The sequence below is a fragment of the Rhinatrema bivittatum genome, chromosome 6 (genome assembly GCF_901001135.1).
Source record: "Rhinatrema bivittatum chromosome 6, aRhiBiv1.1, whole genome shotgun sequence".
Taxonomy (NCBI): Eukaryota; Metazoa; Chordata; class Amphibia; order Gymnophiona; family Rhinatrematidae; genus Rhinatrema; species Rhinatrema bivittatum.
In genome coordinates, this window is record NC_042620.1 from 26,638,308 (window position 1) to 26,653,495 (window position 15,188).

At 45.9% G+C, this 15,188-nt stretch overlaps 1 protein-coding gene across 1 annotated transcript in view; it reads left to right on the forward strand.

The window, feature by feature from the left end:
- The window catches only part of PTPN4 (protein tyrosine phosphatase non-receptor type 4), a 685,809-nt gene that overhangs the window by 658,572 nt on the left and 12,049 nt on the right, over positions 1-15,188 (forward strand). Inside the window, exon 26 of the mRNA XM_029605153.1 lies at positions 10,066-10,201. Coding sequence (XP_029461013.1) covers positions 10,066-10,201 — 136 coding nt within the window. The remainder of the gene's footprint in view (positions 1-10,065; positions 10,202-15,188) is intronic.

Below are 15,188 nucleotides of genomic sequence, written 5' to 3' on the forward strand. Positions count from 1 at the left end.
TGCTCAGTGTTGTCCATATGCAGCCTCCATGGACATTTTTTTTTCGCTTCTTTCAGAGCAGTCCTCTCTGATTCTAGAGAAAAATGTTGAAGATGGCAAATTCTGAGAAGGCTTGCCCACAGAGGCCATCACAGGGGCAGTATTTTGAGCATGCTTTGGGACTGGTGTGGAGGGCAGCATTAGGAAATAGATTGGGAGGTCAACTAGAGGACATGGAGCAGGGGGGATTTGGTGTTGGGGGTTTTGATGGAAATTTATCTGTGCATCTATCCAAAATGGCTAAATCTCAATTTTTCCTTCTTCCTTCTAATTCTAGTTAGGATTTCACATTTCAAAGTTTTATTTCTTTGTTGTTGCTCCATGTAAAAAGCAGATGGAAATGTTCATGGGTACTTTGTACCTGTAGCAAATGTATGCATGTACTTTAGCTTTGAAAATTGGTGCTACAACAGGGGTTTAAAAGCACCCACCGACTCTGCCATAGAACACAGTGAAAATTGCACCCCCCACCGTACATGGTAGGTGGCAGGAAAGGAGTTACAGTAATATTTTTTTTAAAACAACGACATACTTGGCTCTAAGATTATTTTCAGGAGGCATTTTCTTTTGTTTTGTTCTGTTGCAAAAAATGTAATAAGAAAAATGAGAATTTGGTAATTCAGATTTTCAGTGCAAACTATGGCCTACATTTATCAAAATGCTATAAATATAGTGGAATTAGCACCAGTGATTTAAAAAAAAAAAAAAAAAGGGGGGGGGGGAATGGGCTCCCGCATCGCACAGGTGTAATTTCATATTAATCCTCCAACCGAAAAAGATTTTATCACATGTGCCGAGAGAGAGCACCTCTGTAGAGACCAAGACCAATATGTAACTTTGCTATTTATACCACTGTACGAGGGAGCACGTTTAACTCAGGGTGGGGTTTGGGGGATAGGATAGGTTTTGGGGTGCAGTTTTACATACACAGGAGCTAATGCAATACAGTGCGCTCAGCTGAGCGCACTGTTTAACCTGCTGTCGGACACGGGTTAAATAGGCGCTAATCCACCCCTAATGCAATAGGGGGATTAGCGCCTAATTAATGCGTGTCCGACGCGGAGTGAATGAGTTAGCACTCATCACATGCAAATACATGTGAATGAGGCTATTCTCACAGGACCAGCAGGGTGGTAGTCCTCACATGTGGGTGACATCATCAGGATGGAGCCCAATCACGAAACACTTTTGTCAAAGTTTCTAGAACTTCGACTGGCACCACTGAGCATGCCCAGCATGGCACCAACCCTGCAACCAGCAAGGGTCCCCCTTCAGTCTCTTTTTTTCTATGCACCAGTAGCCTCGCGGACTCTGGAGCTCTGTGAGTTTACTTCACAAATTTTCCTCACGGAACTTAAACTTAAAATTAGAAAACAATTTCCCTATCCGGTGGTCCCCCATCAACCACCGTCGATGCCAGTAAGTTTATTCCTGTTGTTTTCCAGTCGGTTCCCGGAAGTTTTCCTCAATGGTATCAGACGGTCACCGACCGCGTGACCGTTTTTCTTTTTCAAAAATCATGGCCACCAGGTTCCGCAAGTGCCCCGAGTACCCAAGAACCATGTCCATCACAGACCCGCACGACTTGGGCGTTCTGTGCCTAGGACCCGTTCATGACGTGCAACAGTGTACAAGCTGTTCACAAATGACTCCAAAAGGCCGCAGGGTCCGCTTGGAGAAGATGGAACTCCTTTTTAAGGTGTCTTCATCGACTTCAAAGAAACAGACATCGAGTCAAAATCCTCTATCCTCGAAGACTCCATCGCCACCAAAGCCTAAACAGCAAAAATCTACCAGTGATGTCACTTCGCCTTCCTCTTCCCGCTCCAAAGCATCGACATCCTCTTCCTCGATGCCAGAAAAAAGCGGACCAGTCATTGAGAGAAGCATCAACACCGTCATCGACGAAGTGTCTCCTCCGATGTCAGAACCGGAAAGCCATCGACATCGATTGAGCCACCGACCAAAAAGCCCCGAGGAGAAGGGGCCCCATTCCTGTCTGGACTCTGGGCACCGGGGCATTCCCCACCAATATCGGTGCCAGGATCCGGGACTCCTCCACAGGTAGAGCCTCCGGCTAAGCTTTCCGAGCCTCCACCCCTGATTGCTGTGCCTCCCATGCCAGCTTCTCGGGCAGAATTGGACAGGATTGTCCAAGAGGCAGTGCTTCAAGCTTTACGATCATTCCAGTCTCCACTGACACCGGCCCCCATGCCAATGCCTGATCCCATGCGGATGATGCTGGCTCCTCTTCTGGATAGACTGGACTCGTTAATTGGTGCTCTTCCTTCGACACCACTATCAACCGTGCCATCGGCTCCTACAAAGCCACCGACTCTGATGCAGATACCATTATCCTCTGATGAGGAATCGAATCGACCGATTACTGAACTGACGCCAGGACCATCTGGTTCCGCTCCATCTCACTGTCCTTCGAAAACACAGATGCCACCGATGCCTTCATCATCCTCTGTACTTCCATCGATGCCACCTCGATTTCCATCGGTGCCTTCTTTAGATCTGGCTGGATTTCAACCTCTGCATCAACCTCGAGGTCCTGGAGGTGCTGGTGACCAACCCTATAATCCATGGGGGGTTGATACCACAGTCTCTAACTCAGATGATCTTCCTTCAGAACCTTCACCCCCAGATGAACATCGAAGTTCCCCACCTGAGGACTTGACATTTGCAAATTTTATAAAGGAAATGTCTGAGACAATTCCTTTTAATTTGCAAACTGAAGAGGATGCCAGGCATAAAATGCTTGAAGTGCTACAATTTGTAGGTGCACCCAAGGAGGTCATGGCAGTTCCTGTTCATGAAGTGCTGATGGACTTACTACACCGTAACGGGGAACATCCTGGCTCAGTTCCTCCTGTAAATATGAAGGCTGATGCCATATATCTTGTACAATCAGCCCTTGGTTTCCAGAAAACACGACTACCCCACCAGTCTGTAATTGTGGTGTCGGCTCAAAAGAAATCTAAAAAAAATCTAGACCCCATTCCTCAGCACCTCCAGGTAAGGAACAAAAATCATTAGACGCCTTCGGACGAAGAGTCTTCCATGGGTCAATGCAGCATATCAATTATATATGACTCAATACTCCAGAAACCTCTGAAAGAGTGCAGGAGTATTCCAAATCTCTACCTGATGAATACCAGGAAGGACTTAACAACATCCTCCTTAAAGGTCTAGATGCTGGCAAGCATGAGATAAGAGCAGTGTATGACATCTTCGATACCGCCTCCCAAGGTTTCCACAGCAGGTATAAGTGCACGGCGTTTGGCATGGCTTAACTCCTCTGACTTACGACAAGAGGTCCAAGATCAACTAGCAGACCTCCCATGTACTGGTGACAATTTATTTGGAACTAAAGTCCAAGAAACAGTTGCACAATTAAAAGACCACCACGACACCCTGCGTCAGTTGTCTGCTGTTTCTGTGGATTATCCATCCACCACGAAAAGATCTTTCAGACGAGATCCTAGATGGTTCACATATAAACCGAGAAGGTACTATCCACCTCAGTCTCGACCTCGACAATCTAAACCTCCACAAAGAGGACAGACTTGTCAGACTAGAACACCAAAAGCCCAACCAGCTTTTGGTGTTCTAGTCTGACAGGCCCAGCTTCAGGTTTTTGACTCTCTTCTAGAGAGCAACAGCCAATCTCTTCCTTCCCATGTCGAAATAAATAAATAAATTCCAGTGGGAGGCCACTTGTGCCTTTTTTCCAATGTATGGCACAACATCACAACAGAGCAGTGGGTATTAACTGTAATAACCCAAAGATATCATCTCAACTTCCTCACTGTACCACCGAACGAGTTATCTTGTCCTTTCACAAGCATTCACTCCCCGCTCTTCGAAGCGGAACTTGTGACCCTTCTGCAATCAAATGCTGTGGAACCAGTACCTCGACAGCAGTGGGATCAAGGGTTCTACTCTCATTACTTCCTGATTCCAAAAAGTCAGGAGGCATTCGTCCAATCTTGGACTTTCGTGCCCTAAACAAATATCTCAAAAAAGAAAAGTTCAGAATGGTAACCTTGGGCACTATGCTTCCGCTGATTCAAAAGAAAGATTTGCTCTGCTCTTTAGACCTGCAGGAGGTGTATGCACACATCGTGATATATCCTCCTCATCACAAATACCTCAGATTCACAATAGGTCAACTTCATTTTCAATACCGTGTACGACCATTCGGACTTGTATCAGCCCCACGTATATTCACAAAATGCCTGGCAGTTGTAGCAGCCCATTTAAGACAAAGCAATGTCCACGTCTATCCATACCTGGGCGATTGGCTTATCAGGGCTCATACTCAAAAGGGAGCATTTCGGTCCCTCTGTTACACAATCAGTCTCCTTCAATCACTAGGATTTCTTATCAACTACCCCAAGTCAAATCTGACTCCATCCCAAACAATATCATTCATAGGAGTAGATCTCGACACTATTCAGGCAAAAGCGTTTCTCCCACAGAGCAGAACACGCTCATTATCCAACATAAGAACATGCCATACTGGGTCAGACCAAGGGTCCATCAAGCTCAGCATCCTGTTTCCAACAGTGGCCAATCCAGGCCATAAGAACCTGGCAAGTACCCAAAACTAAGTCTATTCCATGTTACTGTTGCTAGTAATAGCAGTGGCTATTTTCTACGTCAACTTAATAGCAGGTAATGGACTTCTCCTCCAAGAACTTATCCAATCCTTTTTTAAACACAGCTATACTAACTGCACTAACCACATCCTCTGGCAACAAATTCCAGAGTTTAATTGTGTGTTGAGTGAAAAAGAACTTTCTCCGAGCAAGATCAGTACAGTCTCGCCAGACCACTACGGCTCATCATCTCTTGATCTTACTGGGTTACATGGCGTCCACAGTTCATCATCGCAGATGGAGCCGGGCAGTTTGAAAGGCGCCAAGCCAGCAGGCGCTTGTGATGGGGAGGGCTACCCACCAGTGCTGATCACCTTGTAACAGCTAACATCCAAGGTAAAAAGACAAAAAAAATTGAAAAAACTGCCTTTGAAACTGAGGAGAGATTTCTGTGGGGAAAGCCATGATTCTAAGACCCGCCCCCTCCCCTGACATCATCGCAAACGGATCCGGGCAGTTTGAAAGGCGCCAAGCCAGCAGGCGCTTGTGATGGGGAGGGCTACCCACCAGTGCTGATCACCTTGTAACAGCTAACATCCAAGGTAAAAAGACAAAAAAAATTGAAAAAAACTGCCTTTGAAACTGAGGAGATATTTCTGTGGGGAAAGCCATGATTCTAAGACCCGCCCCCTCCCCTGACATCATCGCAAACGGATCCGGGCAGTTTGAAAGGCGCCAAGCCAGCAGGCGCCACGCGCCGAAGGGGTGCGACAAAGGGGCACTCCCCTTTGTGCACCCCTTTGTATTATTTGTTTAATATGCTCCTTGTTATACCTTTTGCTTAATTGTTAAGAACTTTGATTTTGATGATTTTATTTTTGTAATCTCTTAGCCTCAGGTACAAAAATTTTAAATTGTAAGCCCTTTTAGGGGATAGTGAATTACCTATTGTACCTTATTGTAAACCGATGTGATATCTCTTTTTGAAATGAACATCGGTATATAAAAATCGTAAATAAAAAATAAATAAAAAAAATGTAACCCCCATGGCTCACTTGGCCATAAGAGTATCGCAATGGACTTTAAAATTCTAGTCAAAAGATGTCTCACATTATCCACGTCACCAACCAGCTTCGGCTCTCCCTGGATTGGTGGATACAGGAGTCCAAACTCCTTATAGGACTACCTTTTCAACCTCTACAATCCCAAATCATATTGACCACAGATGCATCCACCCTGGGTTGGGGAGCTCATATCAACAACCTCCAAATCCAGGGTGTTTGGACCAAAGCGGAGTCAAAAGTTTGGGCAGACTGGATGGGCCGTTTGGTCTTCTTCTGCCGTCATTTCTATGTTTCTATGTTTCTAAAGCATCAGATAAACTTTCTGGAACTCCGGGCAATTTGATATGCCCTCTTCGCCTTTCAGGATTGTCTTTCAAACAAAGTAATCCTGATCCAAACGGACAATCAGGTAGCAATGTGGTATCTGAACAAACAAGGGGGCACAGGCTCTTATCTACTATGCCAAGAGGCAGCGCAGATCTGGGTCTAGGCTCTCTCCCATTACATGCTTCTAAGAGCGACCTATCTGGCAGGCGTGGACAATGTGATGGCGGACAACCTCAGTTGGGCTTTTCATCCCCACGAATGGTCTCTGAACCTCATGGTAGCAGAATGCATATTTCACCAGTGGGGCCATCCGCACATAGACCTCTTTGCGTCAATATACAATCGCAAAGTGGACAACTTCTACTCTCTGCATCTCTGACCCCCATGGTAGCAGAAAACATATTCACCAGTGGGGGCATCCGCACATAGACCTCTTTGCGTCAATATACAATCGCAAAGTGGACAACTTCTACTCTCTGCACCGCAACCACAATGCACCCCCACGCGATGCCTTCGCCCACTCATAGTCAGTGGGTCTCCTTTATGCTTACCCTCCACTTCCACTCATTAGCAAGACTCTTGTGAAGTTACTGCAAGATGGGGGCACAATGATTCTCATAGTCCCTCACTGGCCACGTCAAGTTTGGTTTCCCATCCTTCAAGACCTATCAGTCCAACCTGGGCACAGACCCAATGCTAATAACGCAGAACAATGGTGTACTACGTCATCCCAACTTCCATTCACTGTCCCTAACAGCTTGGATGTTGAAAAGTTAATTCTGCAATCTTTAAACCTCTCAGTGTATCCCAAGTCCTCGTAGCTTCACGAAAGCCTTCTACCAGAAGATCATATCACGCAAAATGGAAAAGATTTTCATTATGGTGCGCAATAAAAGAAATACACTCTTTTTCCTGTCACATCGACAAATTTCTGGATTACCTCTGGCATCTCTCAGAATCAGGACTACAGTCTTCCTCCATTTGTGTACACATTAGTGCTATTGCTGCTTACCACAAAGGTATCAACAATACCATGATATCAACACAACCACTGGTTGCTCGCTTCATGAGAGGTCTGTTGCAACTTTTAAACCTCCACTACTCCCTCCAGTCCTACATGGGACCTTAACGTAGTTCTAGCATGTCTCATGAAGCCTCCCTTTGAAGCCTTACATTCCTGTGAGCTTCACCATCTCACTTGGAAGGTACTCTTTCTCATAGCCATAACATTTGCCCGCAGAGTCATGAGTTACACACACTAGTAACATACCCACCTTATACTAGGTTTCTTCATGACCGCGTAGTAATCCTTACCCATCCTAAATTTCTGCCAAAAGTAGTCTCGGAATTTCATATCAGTCAATCTATAACTCTTCCTACCTTTCTTCCAAGACCTCATTCTCAACCAGGAGAATGAGCTCTTCACTCCTTGGACTGTAAACACACTCTTCCCTTTTATTTGGATCACACTTCACCACATAGAAAGTCCACCCAATTATTTATCTCCTTCGATAAAACGAGATTGGGTACTTCAGTAGGCAAACAAACTCTATCCACCTGGATTGCAGACTGCACTTATTTTTGCTATCGCCAAGCAGGAATTCCTCTCCAAGAACGAGTGAAACCACACTCTGCCAGAGCAATGGCAATGTCAGTAGAACACCTCCGGTCTGTACCTCTGGTTGACATCCGCAAAGTTGCCACATGGAGCTCTCTCCATACTTTTGCATCTCATTACTGCCTAGAGAAGGCTGGTAGACAGGATTCCATCTTTGGCCAGTCAGTCCTACAAAAATAGTTTCCTCTTTAAAAACCCAACTTCCTTCCTACGACCCAGGAAGATGATCAGGCTGCCCAACTACCCAAAACTACCACAGTTGTGCCTGTTGCACGTCGTTAGGTGTTTTGGCTTCATTATACTCTGGCATCCTGTAGCTTGCTAATCACCCATATGTGAGGGCTACCATCCTGCTTGTCCTGTGAAAAAGCAGAGTTGCTTACCTGTAACAGGTGTTCCCACAGGACAGCAGGATGTTAGTCCTCACGAAAACCGCCCGCCACGCCGCAGAGTTGGGTTCGCTTACGTTTTATTATTTTATTTTTCGCTCGTACTTTACTGCAAACGAGACTGAAGGAGGACCCCTGCTGGTTGCAGGATTGGTGCCATGCTGGTCATGCTCAGTGGTGCCAGTCAAAGTTCTAGAAACTTTGACAAATGTGTTCTGTGATTGGGCTCCATCCTGATGATGTCACCCACATGTGAGGACTAACATCCTGCTGTCCTGTGAGAACACCTGTTACAGGTAAGCAACTCTGCTTTACTCATTCACTCCAAATGCAAAAAAATAAATGTGCGTCTCAGACACACATTTATCACTCAGCTATTAACGCCTGCCTGGAGCAGGCATTAATAGCTGAGCGCACTGAAAAAAAGTACAAAAAAGCAGAAAAAACTGCTTTTCTGTACTTTTTAAAAGTTTAAAAAAACAAACCTCTGCCGGCCGCTTTGAAGACTGACACCGATAAACTCTGCATCGGTGTTCATAACTGGCAGACCACCGGTAACCTCAGGGTCGAGTTAGCAAGGAGGCGCTATTGCATGGTGCCCCTCTTGCGGGTGCCATGTGTGTGTTAAGAAAGCGGGCGCTGAAAAGTCAGTGCCCGCTTTCCGCAAATATTGCATCGGCCCCACAGTCAGAGGTACAAACAGCAAAGTTGACATCACTGCAGGTTTTCTGTCATTTGGAGCGATGAAAGGTAAAAGAGGAGTTGATTTGTACAATGTACTCTCTGCCTAGCTTGAGTGAAGCTAGGTACAGAGTGCATCAAGCTAGGTAGAGAGTACATTGTACAAATCAACTCCTCTTTTACCTTTCATCGCTTCAAATGACACAAAATCTGCAGTGATGTCAACTTTGCTATCCGAACCTCTGATTGTGTATGTAAAACTGCCCATCCAACCTACCCCACCTTCCAAACCCCATCCTGAGTTAAGTGCCCCCTCTTACAGTGGTATAAATAGCAAAGATACATAGTGGTCTCTACAGAGGCGCGCTCTCTCTGTAAATATTAAAAGGCACTTTAAAACTAGTTCTTAAGAAAGCGTGAAACTCGCCTGTTATAGAATTTACTCACAGGCAGCTAGGCCTGACTTACTCCTTTTAAGGAGTCCCTTGGTGGGATGTGAAACCTTTCGGTTGCTTTTGTGTACCTGCTCTTTCAGCTTGCATCTGCTGTCATGGCTTCAAAAACAACAATGGGATTTGAAATTCAAGGATTTATTTTTCCCTCCAGATGATGGTCATTTTCCAGTCACCACAGTTAATATCAAAGAACCTCAGCAGCAGCAGTGGTGTAATACCCCTAACTGCTCTTAAGCATGTGGACAGCTGGCAGTGCAGCACTATAGCTTTGATGAAAATCCGAAGGGCTCACGCTGCAGGGAAGCTGCCCCACTGGACAGCTACCATAGGCATTTGCCTACTCTGCATGTTAAGTCTGACCTTGAACATCAGCCACAGGAAAAAAAAAAACACATCCCAAGTTTTCTATTATGTTTTTACAGCACACGTTAAAAGGCAGGATTTGAAACAGAGCATCAGGCTAAGAACCTGGGAAGCCAGGTTTCAAATCCTGCTGATACTTCTTCTGACCATGGGCAAATCATTTCATCCTCCTCTGCCTTGGGTACAGATACATTTTAAAAATAAATAAATTTGCCAGAGGAAAAATTGTACTTGTGTACTCCTGTTCCCCTCCTCCAACAATATTTTGTTTTGGGGTGAGGGGTGGCCATGGCCAGAGTGGTAAGTGCATTCTTCTTTGGGGAATGTGCAGCTTCCACCCCACACCCATACAGCCCCCTCTTTCTCCTCTAACTCTCCCCACCTCACCCTTTCTCCTCCCAGAGCACTCACCCCCTCATTCTCCTCTTCTCCCCCTTCCTCACTCTTCTCCTGCTCCTTGGAGAGATATTTTAAGAATAATTTTGTGAGAAAGAAACCCAGTCTCACAACCATGTTTTGCAGTGCCGGAATTGGACGGACCGGGGTTCTGATCACTATGGAAACTGCTATGTGTCTCATAGAGTGCAATCAGCCTGTGTATCCACTGGATATTGTAAGAACAATGAGAGATCAGAGAGCCATGATGATCCAAACTCCTGTAAGTATTGCATGTATTGCTTTCTGCACCAGATGTTTGTGAATGAGTTTTTAATAAGCTATAAGTTGAGAAGAGAAATGCTACAAATATAAGAAAAAAATGTATTTTGCCTGTGCCCTACTGCACAAAATGTAGATGGTACCTATGCAGAAACAAGCATAGTAAGAGGCCTTCTGTCCAAATGAGTTAAGAACTGTGCCATGCTTCACCAGAAGTAGACCACATTTAAAGAAAAAGGCAAAACTAGAACATTTGATGTACCACTGTGCACTTTGGTCCTGATGTCTCTTAGCCTTAGTCTCTGTCATTGTGCAAGGGTGACACCTAGTGGCCTGACTTAGTGCTCATGATTGAAGTGTTGGAAAAGGAGAGTCTGTGCATGGCTCCCAGCTGAGGACTGACACTGCAGTAACTGGGCTAAGTGAACTGGGTAGTTGTGCATGAAAGTTTATGGTGCGATAGCTCAGTGGAGGCCAGTTCTGATTGAGCTGAATGCTGAAGCAAGAGAAAATTGTTAGGCCGAGCAACATAATAAAGACTGCTATTACATATTCTAGTGATATATTCATGTATACATTTTAATTTATGAACTATTAGTGATGGGATGATCCTGAATAATAGCAGTTGTGGAGAATCTGGCAGCCAATGCATATGACTTGATTTCTATTCATTTGAGGCTTTCAGTTCATGCTACACATTCTGGTAGCATCATGACACAATACAAGTGCAGCCTTGAGCATTTGTGGTGACATCAGGACCTAGAAAGAGATTTTCTATGCTTTTATTAAGACATCTGTCAATTTAGCTTACATGTTCAAACACAGAATGGATATCAGTATTTTGTATGAACTTTGCTTCATCTTAGATATATTTTATTGAGATACCTGAAAACAGGGCCACTGGACGCACTAGGTAGACTAGGAGACGGCCTTGAGTGCCACTGTGTCTGGGGTGGTGTGGGGATGGCAACCTTCTTCACATTCATGCTAGGGCACCGAAGAGAAAAGGTTTGCATTAGGAGGAGGAAATGTTATCACTCTTAGGAGAAGCACATTGGAACATTGGCTGGCGTGACAGTGAGGCGCAGGAGCTCTAGTAGCAGGTCTGCATATGGTCAGGAGGAGGAGGAGGAGAAGCAGCCAGGCTCACTGTCAAAGAGCAGGCGCTGGGAAGAGAAGCAGTGGGACCACATGCGGGCACAAGCTGAAGGCAGAGCATGGGCAACCCCCATGGCCCATGGGATTCTTCCACTTTTTTTCAAGCCACGTGGCCTGAAGGAGGAAGCTGTTACTGTCACGTGTGCTTCCAGGGGAGGGGGAGTGAAAGAGCGCGCGTGTGTGTGTGTGTAATTGAAAAATTGTGGGGAGAGAGCATATGATGTGTATGTGAGACCGATTGAGAGCATGCATGTTTGTGTGTATGATCGAAAGGAGAAAGTTTGTGCACAACACCACCGCCCACCCCCCACTGATCCATTACAATCTCAATACATCTGGACATAAAAAATTCCCAGTTATGGAGAGTAGGCAAATTTGAGTTTTAATTATTGGATGTTATTTAATATGTCTGCTGTATTGAAATATTTTTTTGGTGTTTGGAAAATGTTAATGAATTTTTAATTATTGGATGTTATTCTATTTGTCAGCTGTTTGGAAATATTTATTCTTCTTATTAGTATGATTAATGATTTATATTTCTTGATTTTATTGTTTGATGTTTTATGAGGAATGTTTGTTTTTCCATTGTTCCACTGCATGCAGAATCTGGCTTGTTGTGGTTTCTTCAGTTTTTGTCTGCATGTTTCTGTTCATGGTCTCTTTATTCTGTATTTGGTGAAGTATGTGTGACTGAGGTGAGGTATTCTGCTAACCTAGCTTGTCTGTTTTCCTAATAGGTGGTGTATAGGTGTGTTAAGGGCCTACTGTTAATATTTACAGTATTGTCTTTTTGTAGGTAGGATTGTTACTGATTGAGTTCTGGCAGTTAATGCTGTTTTGGTATGGGATGTTTACTATTGTAGTTCAGTTTACTCATGGCTTTCTGAAAGCCAAGCCCACACCCAACACACATCACAAAGGGTTTAATGCCATGTGGGTTCCAAGAATCTTTTTTGCAGGGTTTTCTATTGGCATCATAGCCGTGCATGTAAATGTAATTTCTCACAGGACAAGCAGGATGGTAGTCCTCACATATGGGTGACATCACAGGATGGAGCCCAATCACAGAACACTTTTGTCAAAGTTTCTAGAACTTTGACTGGCATCCTGTGATGTCAACCATATGCCCAGCATGGCACTAAACCTGCAGCCAGCAGAGGTCCCCTTTCAGTCTTCTTTTTTCTGCGCAGCAGTAGCCCCGCGGGTTAAGGAGCTCCACAGAGATTCCTGACAGGAATTTTCCTCACGGAATTACTGAAAACTTTCATACCCCACAAGGGTCCCCCTCTCGAATTTTTGCTTCCATGGTACTCCGGTAAGGTTTTTATCCGGTTCCGGTTGATTCCCGTTGAGTTTGGTCCTCACGGCCTACTGGCCGTCAATTGCACCGCGGCTCAATTTTTCAAAGGCCATGGTGTCGGGGTTTCCTTTGGTGCCCTGACTGCGCTCGCACCATGTCCATAACAGACTCCCATAAAGTCTGTGTAATGTGCCTCGGGTATGAGCATGATGTCCTGACTTGCACCAAATGTGCCTTAATGACACCAAGAGGTCGCAAAGTCAGAATGGAGAAAATGGAACTTCTCTTCCATTCTCAAACTCCGCTGTCTATTGCTTCGACGCCATCCAAACCGACGCCGTCCACTTCACTCCAGCATCGGGCACCAACCAGTGACCGTCTGGTGTCGACAACCTCCCAGCCATCGTCTACCTCTACTCCCCCTGAGGACCGAGGGGATCGTAGAGAGAAACATCGGCATCGACACCGAAAGCCTCGGACCATCGATGAAGGAAAGTCATCGACTTCGCCATCGTTCGAGCCGCAATCGAAGAAACTCCATCCAGAAAAGGCATCGACCCTTTCTGAGACCAGGTCACCAAAGCAAACCTCACTCGGACGGGTGTTGGGAGCAGAGACTCCGCCTTTAACGGTGGTCCCTCTGGCTATGCCTCTGCCTCCTTCTTCCCTTCCGGAGCCGGGGTTGATTGCTCTAGGTCTCCATGAAGAGCTGGACCGGATGGTTCAGGAGGCCATTGGTAAGGCGATGCATAGATTCCAGATTCCTCCGCCGAAACCGGTGCCAATTCTGGAACCGACCACCGATCCTATTCCGGCAGCATTGGCACCGCTGCTCTCGAAGATAGAAGCGCTTCTAGTTGCTTTTCCACTTGCTCTGTCATCGGGAGGAGAAACACAGTTCTGTCTTCCTCCATCGGGAGTCCTGCCGATGCCCCAACCATCGATGCCAGTGCGGCCATCGGCTCCACTGATCCATCCATCGATGCCCTCGATGCCTGCATCGGTGCCTCCACATGCCTTCAGAGCCTAGACCGGGACCTTCAGGAATACCTTCGTCCTGTCCTTCTCAGGTTCCTAGAGGGACAGTTGCTGATCCCTATGACACCTCGACTGACGATTCCTCCCTAGACACCGATGATTTACCATCACCACCCTCTCCTACTGAAAGCAGGAAGCGTTTTCCTCCGGAGGACTTGTCCTTCATAAATTTTGTGAAGGAATAAGTTGGTTCCCTTCCAATTACAGACTGAGCAAGATGATAGACACCAGATAATGGAGCTGTTACAATTCCTGGATGCTCCCAAGGAAATAACCTCCATCCCTATCCATCAGGTTCTTTTGGATCTTCTCAAAAAGAATTGGGAACACCCTGGGGTAGCTCCAGTCAGCCGAAAAGCGGGCACCACTTACTTGGTCCAGTCAGCTCTAGAGTTCCAAAAACCTCAACTGGATCACCAATCCGTGGCAGTAGAGTCTGCCCAAAAGAGGGCATGACACTCAAAAGCCCCACTCTTCCTTCCCCTCCAGGCAAGGAGCAGAAATTTCTTGATGCCATTGGCCGACATGTCTTCCAGGGATCCATGCTCATCTCTCAGATCGCCTCTTACCAGCTTTATATGACCCAGTATAATAGGGTCTTATTCAAGCAGATACAGGACTTTACAGAGTCCCTGCCTCAGCAATTCCAGGAACAGCTACAAACCCTTGTTCACAAAGGTTTGAAGCGGGGAAACATGAAATAAGGTCTTCTTATGACATCTTCAACACCGCTTCCAGGGTTTCGGCATTTGCTATTTCTGCAAGAAGATGGGCCTGGCTTAAGTCTTCGGACTTGCGCCCTGAAGTACAAGACAGATTGTCCGATCTGCCTTGCATCGGAGACAATCTGTTTGGTGAACAGATCCAACAGACGGTGGCGAAATTAAAGGAGCATCATGAGACCCTTCGCCAACTCTCTCTGATGCCTTCTGAAAAACAGCCATTTCGGAAGGACACCAAAAAGTCATTCTTCCGTCCAAAGAAGTCCTATCCACCACAGTCTAGAGGTCATTCTACGAGGCCTTTTCAAAAGGCCCAGTCTCGTCAACCTTGTAAACAAAAGCCGCAAACAGCTCCTCAGCCGGGCCCTGCTTCCGGTTTTTGACTTCTGCATAGAGAGCAGCAGCCAGCTTCAACTGCCACAGGTGCCGGTAGGAGGTCAATTGTGCCATTTCAACAATATGTCACACAATCACCTCGGACCAGTGGGTCCTTGCCTTGTCAATATGGCACACAATCCTTGCCTTGTCAATATGGCACACAATCACCTCGGACCAGTGGGTCCTTGCCTCTCTCAAGGTTATATCCTGAACTTTCTCTCCATCCCACCGGACTCCCCACCTTGGCTGACGTGGGGAACATCAGACCATTCACTACTCCTGGATCAGGAAGTCTCCCTACTCCTTCAATCCAGAACAATTGAACCAGTGCCCTACTCCCAACAGGGCCTAGGATTCTATTCCCGGTACTTTCTAATCCCCAAAAAATCGGC